We start from the raw sequence: 14,963 nt of genomic DNA, 5'->3' as shown, positions 1-14,963 counted from the left end.
ATGATACTGTCAATTTTTGGGATTTTCAATAGGATTTTCAAAGAGATGCAGGATTCAAAAGAGAGGGGTATGCAATATGGGACTTTCAATGGGATTTTCTATTGGATACAGAATTAGAAGAGCAGGAGATGCAGTTTTTTGGACTGTGTGAGGTGATACTTACAATGTAAGCTTTAGTTTGGGAATCTGGACAGCCAGCGAGGTCTCTCGACAGCGGGGCCAAGGGATCTGCGTGGCTCTCCTTACAATCTGGGGGTGGGAGTACTCTGGACTTACCCCTCTGCTGGGATTGGGCAGTCTCCCAGTGTCCCCTCCTTTCCCTGGGCTTATTTGTTCAGGGGAAGTGACATCATTCCTGTGGGTGCATTTATGACTTTTCTTTGTCCCACATAGCTTATTTCTTGACAAAAATGAGTTATGGATCAAAACATCAGACTTATACTAGCCACTGTCATGAAACGTGGATGTGCAGATTCAATCGGTCAAAGGGAATTGGGAAAGCCGATTGCTGACTCAGTGTGATAAAGCATCGCTTTTTGGCACATGTTTGCCCTTTGTATGAGATACATAACATTTAAAATTATGGCAATAAGTACAAATGTTCATAAGTACATTTCACATATTTCCCCCCAGGTTTCATATTGGTCCCATTTATAGAGCAGCCAGAACCACATTTTTCCTGGCCATTTCAGTTCACCACGGGCTAGAAAGATGCACATGGTCTCTTTCTATTCACCAAACATTTCCATAGAAAACTAGCATAACAGAATAATTCTTATTCATTCAGAGTGCTGAGAAAAATGTCTTAAACTGCAGCAGTCTTTTTGTGTCAATGGGGAAAGCTGGTCACGTGGGAGGGCAGTGCTGCAAAACCCCCACAGCCAAAGTGTCTGCTCTTGGCTCAGCTTACACAAAGCATCTCCTGGGAATGGGTGCTGAAGGATATCACACCTCTGGGTCAAACACAGGGCCCAGTCACTTCCTTTGTATTTTCTGGCAGTCCTGCCGGCCAGTCTAGAATAACCAGTAATTATCACACCCTCAGCCCCAGCACATGTCCGTGCAGAATTAGTTCACTTGAGCATGAGAAAGTGTGAGGCAAGACCTCCTGCCAAACTGGTTTCCTCTGCCAGACTGATTGAAGTCTTGTTGGGGGAAGAGCACAGGATCTATTGCTTTGCAGCCCCCCACCCACATGTACAATAATATTCCTGTGTGAGCAACAACTGTCATTTGACATTTGACTTTAATTGTAATTTTTCCTTCGTTTTACAAATAACAAATTCACACGTGCGCAAGCTTTACATTTCCTATTCCCAATGCGGTTTTGCAAATAATATTCTCTTCCCATTGATCCTTTTTGAGCTAGTTTGCAGGTAATATTGGTGCATGAACACAGATGGGAAACTAGAGAGTTTCTTTGATTTTGACACGGAATGAAAACAGAACGCTGTATTCTTTTCTTTCCGAGTTTCAGAGTGAAGTGATCCACATCAAAGGAAAAGCAAAGCCATGTCAGTTACAATGTGAGATTCTTGCTCCTTAAGTCAATGAACATTCAGTCACAGCTGTTTTTGGGATGGATTGTCTAACTTTCTTTGGCATTTCAGATGTAAGGAGCATGCAGAGCTATTTTTCAAAGGAGCGCATAACTTTGTGAAGTTTAATATGAAAGGCAAAAATACACGCAGGGCTGGATAAAAATAAAGCGCACACTTTGTAGTGTTTAGATAGAGAAAAAGAACAAATTGCAATGCCATCTGAAATGCTATGCGCAGCCTTTAGTTTTCAAATGACAAAACAGCCAAATTGAAGCATTTTGAATGTAGGTTATTTTCATTTTGATTTAGATGAAATAAGCAAATGCAGCAATTCTTTGTGTGGGAGGGTTTAAAGCTTGCCACCCATGTGCCAGGTAAAGAAAGCACAGCCTTTTTCTGGGATGAAATGTGAAAATGCGGTTCTCAGGTGAAGAGGATTTCTGTCATGAGCCTTAAATGTACCCCACAGTAGCGGTCCAAATGAGGAGGATATCATCAATGTAAAACAATGCTAGTATTCTATAGTTACAGGTGGCATGAAGACATGTTCAAACTGTGCCATGAAAAGACTGGAGTACTGTGGCACCGAGTGCCCAAGGCTGTCCCCATCGTTTGCGGATGGGTTTCCAAATGTGACATAGTTTTGGATAAGATGAATTCTGTGCACTTGGCTATAGGGTAAGCAAGCAGGATGTGATTGTCGAAAGCATTCTTGCATGTCTCTCTGCCATTGATGTGGAATGTTAGTGTAGAGTGACTCCACATCCAGGTTGCTATTAAGGTGCTGCTTGGGACGGAGCCGCTACTATCCAGTTTGCTCAGCAGATCTGTGGTGTCCTGGATATAGCTGTGGGTCTCTCTTACAAGAGGCTTCAAGTTTTTGTCAACCCAGCCAGAGATGTTCTTAGTTACCATGACTGTACCCGAGATGATTAAGCATCCAAGGTACCTTGTATATCATTGGCGCTTTGAAAGACTATTCTAGCTGTACAAGCTCCTTATAAATGCCCAATAAAATATAATACAGTAAATCTTGAAGAGCAGGATAAATGTACCAGGTACAGGGAATTAGGCTATCCTGTATCAGGCCCTGAATGTGTGCTTTGATTTCAATTGGAAATGCCTTTGAGATCTCGTTGAGTTCTCTTTTATATCCTTTGATTGGATCATTCTGCAGCTTTCTATGTCATCTTACGTCAGAAAGTTGTTTGTGGGCTTCCTGCACATAGTCAGTGGTGTCCCAAAAGCATGCCATTGCACATTTGATGCTCATCCATCCAGTGGATTTTTTACAAATGGCTGCAAAGCGGCCAAACCTATTTTTGATATCTCGGTCCGATGATTTTACAGACTTCCTAATTCTTGGTCTGCAGACATCACTGGATAAATGAGGGATCCACATGACATCAGTGGACATCAGGAAAAGATGATGATTTGTCAGTTAGGAGTGTCAAAATGTTGACAACGTGCCATGTTGGATTTGCAAGCTGTCTCATTGTGCAAGAGCAGCACTGTGAGAAAATATTTAAAAACACAACATTACACTTGTCTTATATCTGAAATAAACTCAAGAACTCTGGGTAGGTGAGGGGTGGAGAGAATGCAGTGGAATATGAATAGAAAATGTATTTATTATGCTTTCAGAATTGCTCTAGTTTTTTATAATGATGATTTGAAATAATGTAATTGTGATGCATTTTAAAATTGATTTGGTTTTATTAGTGATAGGAAAATTATTTGTATTAATCATTAATGCATTGATAAATGTATGTTTTTGTAAAAGGGTACATGGTAGATGTACCATTAAGCCTAATACAAAATTTTAAAAATTGTTTTTTCTTTTCGTACGTTCGTATTTACGTAAGCACTCGGGTGTCCGTGGGACATTGCAGAGATGTTTACAATCTTGTGTCATTTGAACAACCTGCGCAAACCTTTCGCAAATAAGTTAAGGCCTGACATTTTTGAAAGTTTGGTACAGTTCCATTAATGGGCAGGGGGGATGGGTCAAAGTTATAGGGGACGTCCAAACATATTAATATCTGTATTAACTTAATTGGGATAATACTTTTTGTCACACTTACAGGTCGATCTGCTGAATGTAGTTTTACAAAATTTGCCAAAGTTGCACGAGTTGGTTTGACCTGGTCATGAAAGCATGCTTTTGCAAATTATGAGCTAATCTAGTCTGGTGTTCTTTTTTTTCTTTCAAAAATGCCAAAATATTTGGACAAAAATATAGTGATATAACTACGATACCTCTGCCGTTCCCTCAAAATCTGGCCAGTGGCCTTCACCACCATGGAATGGCTATGAGGTTAAAGCGGTCATGGGGCCTGGCCTGCGGCAAGGCCCAATGTCTACTCTGAAATGCTTGGCAGGACCTGCAAAATGGCTGTAGCCCTTGCTCCAGGGATTGTGGGCTCATTTGTGATGGCAACTTTGATGTTGTTTTTTAGTCTGATCAGTCATGGCGGGGGCGCAAATTATGGTTTCATAGCTTACCATAATTAGTGAAGGAACATTATACTGAAGTTGTTCTATTAAAAACCTTTGAGTTCCTTAAAGGGATGTTTTGGTTAAATTGATCTAATATAAACCTTTCAAATTCAGTGGGAACACTTTTTAAAGGATTGTTATGGTTAAAGCCCAAAATCGAAATAATCAAAGAAATGTGCTGGTTATGGTAATCCTTACAACCATAACTCATAGCCCCACTATGCCATTATTAACACACAGGACACAAAAGTAGACATCAAAACCTGTAACATTCTTTAGTCGTATGAAAATAAAGAAAGTAAATAGCTGAATTGTGTATGTCTGGGACCATTGCTAGTAGAGATGTTGAACGCTAACTTTAAGAGAGAATGTTGCTTGATGTCACCACTCATTCCATGCTGACATCACCAAAGTTGTCTATAAATTTGTCCAAGCCCTTTCTAGAGGAGTGGGCCCAGGAATCGTGGCCTATAACAACTCTGCTAGTGCCCCTTAATCTTGATAGTGTTATCCCCCTGCCAGAAGAGGCCTAACATCCCACATTGTTCTTCCCATTCTAACATGGCTGCTGTGCCCGTGGTGCTCATAGTCCCACAGTGATGCACCCACATTCTGAAGAAATGGAGAATGTCTTCGATTTCTGAACTGTTGCATCACACCACTTTTACAACACACCTTGCTGGGTCGCAGTAACTCTGTACAATGCATTGTTTTGAATGTACTATTGTTTAAAGTGTTCTTTAACTAACAGCCGCATTTCCTGGCATGCCTGTGGGAATGGGGTATTATTGTGCAGAACTAGTGGGAACCAAATACCTTTTCTAATTCAGGCGATATCCTACAATGCGACTGCCGTGCACTTCCTGCCCTTTAGCCATATTCTAATTTGTATTCCATAATCTTAAATACTTGCAGATTCTAATATTAAAAAGCTTCCCTGAAGCTTTGAGCATCTGTTCACCACATGGTGACATTTCCATTTATTTCGCACATTTCGGCCATCCTGCATAATCTTGCCCCAACTTAATCCATACTCATACGGAAGTGCTGGCTCCTCGGGGTGCATTCCGACAAAGGGACCGTGGCGCATTTTGTGTGATGGCGCGTCTTGCAAACATCTCGTGCTGCGAGACCTGGGCGCGCGTGCGGCGATGTTTGATTGGCCACGACCGCAGTTGTTGGGCAGCGGTGGGCAGCGACCTTGCAGAGCATTAGCGTCGTCCTTGGTGCCGCGCGGCAAGCAGTAATTGTCGGTTTGTTTTGTCTTCCAGAACCTGGACCTGTGGGGCTTCGACGTGTTTGCACTGAACAGAGTGAGCGAGGATCACGCCTTGAAAACAATCGTGTTCGAGCTCATGACAAGACACAATCTCAACAGCCGCTTCAAGGTGAACCGTGTGCACTTGCCCCCCGATTGTCACGTGTCACCCTCTTTATCTCCTTCTCACTTTCTATTACTCTAGATGCCGCCACGTCTCCCTGCTTCATCTTCCATTATCTCTCTGGTTGAATACCTGACTTTCTTTTTTTCACTGTCAGATTATCAATCAATGACATGATTGGGTCTGGCTCCATGTCATTTTCGATGTTCATCCTTTTCATTTAATCTATAAATGTATGCCCTCCCACCTCCCTCACCAGCTTTCATTCGTCTAAAACGCCCGAGCTGCACTGCTCATAGGGCTGGCGCATGTATGACAAACAAGAAGGGACTTGGACACTTTTTTGAGTATTTAGAGGCCACATCCTACAGCGCCCTGCTGAGTCACACCCAAGGCTCAAATCGACGGTACACGCGAGGGGACGCAGTCCACCCACTTTATTCAGAGGGTGGACTCAGTCCCCCCAGGTAAAATGAGAATCATTGAATATCCTCTTCGAATTTATGAATTAAATCCTACCTCTGTGATGAAACTGTAGTCGTCAGGTTTGTAGGCTAGACACTTCACCACTGCGCAATATTACCAGAGGAAAAATAGCAAGTAACTAAAGGTGAAATGTCTGATTTTGGTGCTCCAAGTCCCAGGGAAACACATTTGTATTGGTCTTGCCGTTTAAAACATGCACACCTTTTAAAGTTTTCAAAAATACTATTAGAAGAAAAAATCCTCTCTTGTTTTTGTGTGTGTGTTGAATTTATGAAAGGCAATGCCATGCATCCTATTTAATTTGGGTGGTTATGCAAAGCCAATTTAATGAATGTGCATATTTCACCTTGATATGCTAATTTCTGGCTACATTACATCCCATTGCGTTTGTTGATGAGTCCCCCCACTTTAATTTTTAGGACTTGATCCGGGGCCACAACATCTCGTTCCTTCTTTTTCCTCCCAAGTAGTCATTCCCACCATACCTGCCTCATATCCGAGTACCTCTAGGATGAACATTTTTATCTAATACTGTTTTAACTGGATTTTAATTTTGTGTTCCCTTCCTTGTTCCCTGGATGCTCAGCAGCTCTCTGTGGGAGAAGGGAGTGTGGGAACTGTGAAACATAAATCTCTGTACCTAGCGATGAGAGGCACTGCCACTGGGGCCTGTGACCCCAGCACACCCATCGTGTGTGTCTGCAGTATGTGTGCATCCCACTCAGGAAGTGGTTTGAAGAATCACATTGCCTGCTGGAAGCATCAGTGCCAGGATGCTCAGGGAGTTGGAGGACTTAGAGGGCTCCATGGTCAAACAAGTAAAGGTGAATGAAGAAATGTTCCCACAGTTCCTAGCTAAGGATCATGGGCCTCATTACGAGGTCGGAGGTCGGCGTTAACCTGCTGGTGCAAACGGCAGGTTGCCGCCGACCACGTAACACTGTTCGGCCGTCTGACTTCCTGATGCCACCAGAACATTACAAGTCCCGGCGGATCGGAAAGTCAGGTGGCGGAATCGGTAAGTCCCCAAAATCTTGGAGTCCAATAGGACTCCGTGGGAATGGGCTCACGGAAGCACCGGCACCGCTGTCAATGGTGCAGTTGCTTCTGTGAAAACTCTGCAGACGGGGGCCCGCAGAGTCGGAGTGTGTCAGTCCCATAAGGGTGCGTATGTTACTACCGCCACCCTTATTTACTGACCGCCACAATTGTAATGAGCCCCGTGTGTTTCTCTTCTTAACACTGAAGGGTCACCCTGGAAAGTATGGAAAAGGGACCAGTGCACCTTAAAGATGCACTCATGGCATAACAACAGATACAATTCCTTTGTGTCGCCAAGGCTTAACACTGGAAAGACACAGCCTAAAATGGGGGAGACATTGAAGTGCCTTTTTGGACCTTACAGGCATGCCCACTTAAATGTTCTCTGTCTTGGCTTCCTCCAAAATTACTGTTAGTGCATGACCCAGTACCACATTTTAGCTGCTGTGTTATTTTGCGCAGGACATTGTGGGATTGTATATTAAAGTAAGGTGGCTAGCAGAAGATGCAGCACGACCCCACAGAATGTTCTACAGTACTTGTGCTGGGGACTTTGCACAATTACACACACAGGATACAAGAAACACTGATCGGAAACCAAGTACTGTTTACGAATAGCCCTTCAATGGACAAACAATGGCACTTGAGCAAAAATGTTTTGGTGAGCACAAAAGTGCCTCCATTTTGTCTAGGAAGGCACAGGTCGGCCTTCCCCTGGCACAGTCTGCGAAACCTCCTGCCAGGGCTCTCGTTCAGACCACCCTCCATTTCTCGAGGGCCTGTATATTCCCTTGATGTAGCCCAGAATCGCATTGGACTGTCTAGCATAATGAGGGGTAACTGCTAATTATCTTGTAATTTTGGATTGCCTCGCATTAAAAATCCTATGGAATATGAATCTCTTCCCTTCTTATGAAAATATATATCCTACGTGACCTTCTCTGTATTCTTTAGTCAGATAGCTCAGTAAGTTAAACTGTGACTGTAGATATACATTTGCAACCTATAACCCAGTAGAGCTGATTTAGCCTTCATTCTTAAAACATGGATCCATTGAGTACCAGTAAATTGTGTGTTACAGACTAAAACACATGTGTACAACAATACACCGAGAATGAACAAAAGCTATAGTAATAGTGTATTCTTTCAGCTATGGCCTATGTGAGCGAGTCTCAGTCACACAGTAGCTCTTAGTGACTTTCACAAAGGAGAATACACATTTTCTAGGCAATCCCCTCTGAACAAAGGTGCAACCAATAACACCAGATGTGTTTCTGCATGTTGTGTGTCAACAGTAAGGTGCAGCTGACTTTTTACGCAATCGAGACCAAGGGTCCACATCTGGATTACGCCAACCCACATGGATATGCAAATAGATATTTCTCATCTGGCAAGGTAATGTGAGCTAAACATTTTAGTGTAGCCTCTACTCAGTGGGACCATCCCATTGAAAATTGTATATGGCTTTGTTGCTTCTCACTAAAGGGGCACACACATTTGTGCACATTTTGAAATGGTCGGGGTTGCACCCTAAACCGGTAAGGGTAATCCAGATGAGGACCCTTTTCTCTCTGTGCCCAAAGAGAAACAGCGCCACAACCACACCTCACTGATAATGTCCATCACGGCTGCTGTTCAGAGGAATTTTGAAGAGCGATTCAGTGCTTGTTCCTTCTTGTGAAAGAGACCAGATTGAAATGCAAATAGATATGTATCCACTGGTAAGGCACAGTGATCTGAAATGTTGTTGTAGATCATCCCAGAGGACTTGTTATTGGGCCACATTCGTTCTCGGAAAGGGGTTGCCACATTTTTACACAAACACAATGTAGAAGAAGGGGTCATGGACTATGAAGAGATTTGTAAAAATGTGATGTAATGATTACATATCTGTTCATAGTTTATGCTCCAATGGAGATGATCATGCTTGAAGTGAAGTCGAGGGTGCCTCGCTGAATGATCTAAAGTCTAGATTCCACTCGAATGTTGATCTTTATTTTTGAAAGGGCTTTTTCTAGATTCCTCGGTCAATTCCTAGTTGCAACCCCCAATCTGGTTCTCTAACCAGATGTACCCGCCTCCTTAATGCAGTTTAGAAATTATCTTAAAATGTAGTGAATTTTAATGAGCTGTACAGTAGGAAAATGCTTCCATATCATTCCTCTGCTGAAACTCATATATAGAGCAGTGTCACTGAGCATTACGAAACACATCACTACTTGTTTTTCATTCAATTTTTCAGCATTACACAGATGGTTTGTGTTAAGCCTGTTTAGGATGGTTCATGCAAGGAGAGTTCATGGTTGGCATTTGAAGAGGCAGTAGCAGCTCAGGCTTGCTAGGGGAGGGATCTGTTGGCCAGTCAGGTTAGAGTAGACTTAAATCGATAATAGAGCCGATATAGAGTTAGGAAATTAGGTTGGCAATTTTGTGTAGGGGTTGGCCAAAGAAGTGATAACACAACATTCATTTAGTAAGCATAGGAGAAGGCCAAGGGCCTCATCCAGGGGTGGGGGCGGAGCAGCAAAAATGTGGTGGTAACACTATTACCGCCACATTACCTCTCTGCCCAATCTCGAGTTTGGACGGAAAGTAGCAGATTTACCATCAGCTCTGAGCTGGAGGTGAATCTTGCCTCTTTCTGCCCATTTTCTGTGCTATTACCGCTGAGCTATCAGCGTGGCGGTAATTGCACCAATACTGCCCCATAGAGTCCTATGGAGCCTTAACAAAATGGGGAGAACAGCCTTACCACAACTCAGGCTCCGGTACTAATAGTGCCGGACCGAGTTGCAGTAACACTATTTGCATTGGCGGTATTTACCTCCAGGATACTGCCAAACATCTGAGGAGGCCAAATCACTAAGACCCCCATGTGTATTTTCTATGTTGAAGAGAAGGCCAAAGCACTGAGAACCCCTCATGCATATACTAGGCAAAGGAAAAAGCCAAAGCACTGAAAATGCCATGCGTCAGTACTCAAAGGGGAATGCCAAAACACAGAGATCCACACATTTATTTAGTGGGCCTAGGTGAAGGCCAAAGCACTGAAACCCCCATGGGCATTTACTAGGCATAAGACAATGTCAAAACACTGAGAATCACATGTCAATTTAGCTGGCATAGGAGAAGGCTAAGGCACTGATAACCCCACATGCAATGAGTAGGCAGAGGAGAAGACCAAAACCCTGAGAACCGCACATGCATTTTATGGGCAGAGGAAAAGATCAAAGCACTGACAACACTGTGTGCATGCATTAGATGTAGGAGAAGAACAAGGATCTGAGAGCCCCATGCACACTTAGTAGGTGATGAGGCCAAAGCACTGAAAACCTGTGTGCATTTACTAGGCATAGAAATGACTAAAGGAATAAGTACCACATGTGCATTTAGCGGGCATAGGAAAAGGCCAAAGCACTGAGCAAATCACATGCATTTGGTAGGTAAAGATGAAAAGCAAAACACTTGGAACCCCACATGCATTTAGTAGGCCACAAAGATGATCAAAGCAGTGAGAACCACTTGTGCATTTATTCGATACAGTGGAAGAACAAAGCATTAAGAGCCCAATGTGCACTTAGTGGGTGGAGAAAGCCAAAGCACTGAGAATGCAATGTGTGTTTAGTGGGCATGTGAGAAGGCTAAAACATTGAGAACCACATGCATTTAGTAGGCCTACGAGAAGGCCAAACCACTGAGAATCACATGTTCATTTGGTATACATGGGATGAAGGCCAACACACTGAGAACGCCACATACCTTTAGAAGGCAGAAAAGAAGACCAAAGCACTGAGAACTACATGTGCATTTATTAGATGTAGAAGAAGAACAAAGAACTGAGAGCCCTATGTGCATTTAGTAGGCATAGGACAAGGCCAAAGCATTGAGAACCCTACATGCATTTGCTAGGCAGAGGACTAGGACAAAGCACTGAGAATGCCACATGAATTTACAAGGTTCAAAACTCCAAAGCACTGAGAACAACATGTGAATGTATTAAGTGGAGAGGACTAAAGCACTGAGACCACCAGGTGTATTTATTGAATGGAAGTGGTGAATTAAATTAACATTTCTGAATCTTTTGCCATACCCAATATGATGGAGATGTAGTAGGCACTGCTAGAGGAATGCAACTGTTGAGTATTTTGTACCCACTATAGCTTCAGCTTTTTGCATTGGAGAAGGCCAGATAGTACCTGGATCTATGAGTCAGCCACACAGGTAAATCAGCAGTTGCAGAACTGTTCCTCTTCCAAAGACAGTTGCATCTCTTTCAAAAGAATCTTGTGCATTGCAAAGCAATGTAATTATACTTGCAGTGCCTTTGCACATGTATCAGGAGCCAGAAGGTAGAGAGCAGAAGGAGGAGGCAGGATAGCCGCCACCATCTCAGGCACAAGAGGGAGAAGATAGGCCATCAGCTCAGCAACAAAGAAATCTGTGGACGATTAAGAAGAGGTGATTACAGAACATTCTGCAGCTCTGATTTCTTTATAAACAGAAGGCAATGAGGAACATGATGAAGCTTATGGTCCAACCCCTATTTGAAGTTAAAGACACAGCCACCACTTCACAGAAAGTGATGGAGATCAGATAGAAGAATTGTGTGCAGGCACTGACGAACTCATGCAATTGCCAAGTGCAAGCACTGTACACAGAAAACAAGATTCAGGCATTTCCTGTGCCCCAATATGTAATCTGTTCCAGAAATGGTATGCAAAAACACAAACTATTAGCACAGATTTGCAGTCATTCACATCAACTGAACCATGCCTTCAGTCAACAGCTACCACACAGCACTCTCTGCAAAGATCACAAGGCACATGTTATGAAGGAGGAGTTGTAAGGGTCCACCTCTCCCTTCCAAATAAATCTGTAGTGCAGAGTTAGAATAGCAACAACATCACCTTGCCACCTGCCAAGCATGCAAGAAATGTGCTTTGCAAGGTTATCCTTGTAGTACTTTGGGCACCTTTTCCTTGAGGGCACACATAACATGGCATCACCCTCATGATGTGTAAAAGGAAATGGGGACAGAAGAGCCTCCCCTCCATCAACAAAAGTCAGTGAGCAGATGTGGATCATGATTCCACATCACTGTACCAGAAAAATTGGGTTATTTACACATTTTCACAAGCCCTGTCCGAACACCATCTTTGCCGACAGCACCCGTGGCACAGATACAACTTATTTTCCCCTAAATGTGCAAGCCCGGTGTTGCTGATGCTTCTGAGCATTCCATACGATTTCCTAAAAGACAGGAGAAAGTACGGATACATTGGCCAAGTCTTCATGGTTTACACGTGGGTTTTGTGGCAGCTGACAATGCATCTAATGATGTTGCTACCCTGATGCTAAGCAAAATCCTACTTTACACATGTCCTCAATCTTGCGGTGCCCTGCTTTAAAAGTCAGTTCAGGACAAGATTTAGGACAACCGCCTTGAGATCACCCAGGGGTTACTAGATGCCGTGCTCCTTGAGTAGGAGGCTTTGCCCTCCCTCCCTGACACACAAACAAAGAGTTGAGTACCGGTCACACTCCCAAGACTGGAGGCATACACGGGACACCAGAAGTGAACCCACCCCTTCCCAGAGTTACCGTACTCTAATTCTGACCCTTCACCCGCGCCTTTCTACCCAGGCCAGCGCGGACGTCCTACCTTCAATTGGATGAAGAGTTCTGATCATTGTGTAGTCCTGACCAGGGAGCCTGCCCCACCGAGAGAATTTTTACAAGTTTTCTGTGGGGCAGCTTGATATCCCTGATGAAGGTGGCTATCATGTACAAACACAAATCCCTCTGACGCAGTTCCAAGATGGATAGCATTGCCGCCGAAACGTCAATTTTACGCAAGGGGGATGAATTAACCTACTGTATTTTTTTTTTTTTTTGGTTGATATTGTTTATGTGATTCAAACACATTTGGTGGTTAATACCACAAACTTACCCCCTGCCACGTTGGCATATGATCATCAGGATTATTTTCCATTTTCAGCAGAAACCATGCCTGAGTCTGCTACTCCTCACCACCGGCAGACCGAACCTCTCTGTGTGTTAAAAGTCAGTTCACATCACTAGATGAGATAGTAAGTTTGGACCAGATGATATGCACCCACTTTAGTCACTCCTACATTGCCCAGAACTTGTTACTCAAGCTGTAGAAGCACCACCAGCTTGCTTACCACCAGCTGACAATCATGCTGGAAATTGCAATTTAGACTCAGTGGAATTCAACCCCTTAAATGCTGGAGTGTTTGTGAGAACAGTGCAACACATTGACCATTTACTGAAAAAGCCAGACACAGCAAATGGATAGTGCCTACTTACACTGGTACTGTGGCAAATGTATTACACTGTTTCCTCTTTGCTGCTGGCATTTGAAGAGTCAAACCACTCAGCATGCATCGCACAGCACTCAGTGAATGCTGCCACTGGTGTATATATTGCAATTAGATCTATCCAACACAATACATGAACAAAGAACTGTCTAGTGATAAACTAGGTAAACTAGCTATGCATTTGCTCTCAACCTTCCAACAGAATTCACACATTGTTGGTATGAAGTGTACTGCAGAGTACCTCCTGGCATCTTCTCTTAACCCACAGTTTAAAGTCAAGATAGCAGCATTTAAGCAGACTGCGTGTGAGGATGAGGAAAATTCTCCAGGTTGTCATTTCACAGGAAGACATGTTTGTCATGTGTACTAATACACTATACTGTAGAGACATGTAATTACCTGGCTAAAACAAGCATTGGGAGCCAAAGGTCATAGATCAACAACCCAGTGTGGGATGTCACGACTGTAATGACGGTCATTACATAGTGCACACTCCATCTTCGTAACACCTGACACAAGTCCAAGCTTCACAAAGGTGAGCTTTCATAGAGTGAACAATTTTTACAGGCTGTGGGTCAGATTCCTCTTACATTCTGGCTTGCCATATGCACCAGGTCTACACAGGAATTCTGTGGGTCCACTGAATGCAATATTGCTTATGTGATACATGTCAACTGGACAGTGATGACAATCTGCTGGAATTCTGGCTTGGCGTGTGGTCAGTGTGGCCATCTTTAATTGTTTATTAAGTGGTGGAAAGCCTAATCTGCCCTGTTGCTTGTGTACAGTGTGAGATGCATTTTGGTGCTGGTGCGGCTAGTACCTCTGACCGGAGGAGATGCCTCAATGACACACACGAGAGAGATCTTACTTTCATAAAAAAAAAAAAAGAAAACATCTTATCACTGAAGAATACAAAGGGAGAAAAAAACCTGTCCCATCATCTGGAAGGGCACATAATTGATTACTCAGACAATGAAGATTTCTTTTCCAAGCCTTACCCTGATCTTACCATTCATCTGGCCCCGCCCCCCTGCTGGCTGCCTAACTCAGTGACATGGAAGAGGTGTTGTCCAGCATCTGACATTGTACCCAGAATGAGGACTGTATTAAAGGATATGTTGGCTATGGTCCAAATATGAACAAAAACACAAAAGTGCCCAAGGTGCCTGACATGCTAATCAGCAACACACAAATCAAGTGCTAAGAAAAACAGAGAGATTTTCCTAAGAATCACACAATGGGATAGAGTCTGGAAACAAGCACATAGCACAGTTAACTGAGCACAGCACTGAGCAACTACTTGTTTTCATCATAAAGGGTTCTCTCCAAACACAGAAAAGGAAAGGTGTAGGAAACGTGTTCTTTTTTGTTTTTAACATTCTGGGGGATGGCTCAAAGGGTTCTGGGAAAGGCACAAGAGGAAGATTTTGTGTTTCTTTGAGATTGTTTAAAAAAAAAAAATAAACACAGATGGGGTAAAAAGTGAACATTAGTGGGGGAGCCTAAAAAGCACACAGAAACAGACACAAGGACAAAACGAATGATCAAGAAAACCCCACAACTCCACAAACGACTGAGAAAACCCTCTAATACATCTCCCAACTTTCCTAAACTCACCAAAAGCACTTCAAAGTTCCAGAAAAATCACCAAATGATGATCATTTTCTGTC

General features: G+C 43.2%; 1 protein-coding gene across 2 annotated transcripts in view; it reads left to right on the top strand.

Moving 5' to 3' along the window:
• The window catches only part of PDE1B (phosphodiesterase 1B), a 1,810,462-nt gene that overhangs the window by 1,249,870 nt on the left and 545,629 nt on the right, over positions 1 to 14,963 (top strand). For both annotated transcript variants that reach the window (XM_069653207.1, XM_069653208.1), the window contains one exon: positions 5,312 to 5,428. In XM_069653207.1, coding sequence (XP_069509308.1) covers positions 5,312 to 5,428 — 117 coding nt within the window. The remainder of the gene's footprint in view (positions 1 to 5,311; positions 5,429 to 14,963) is intronic.

Source organism: Ambystoma mexicanum, chromosome 3q, assembly GCF_040938575.1.
Source record: "Ambystoma mexicanum isolate Mex_15411 chromosome 3q, UKY_AmexF1_1, whole genome shotgun sequence".
Taxonomy (NCBI): Eukaryota; Metazoa; Chordata; class Amphibia; order Caudata; family Ambystomatidae; genus Ambystoma; species Ambystoma mexicanum.
Note: the sequence above shows the minus strand (reverse complement) of the source record. Positions and strands in the feature narration are given on the sequence as shown.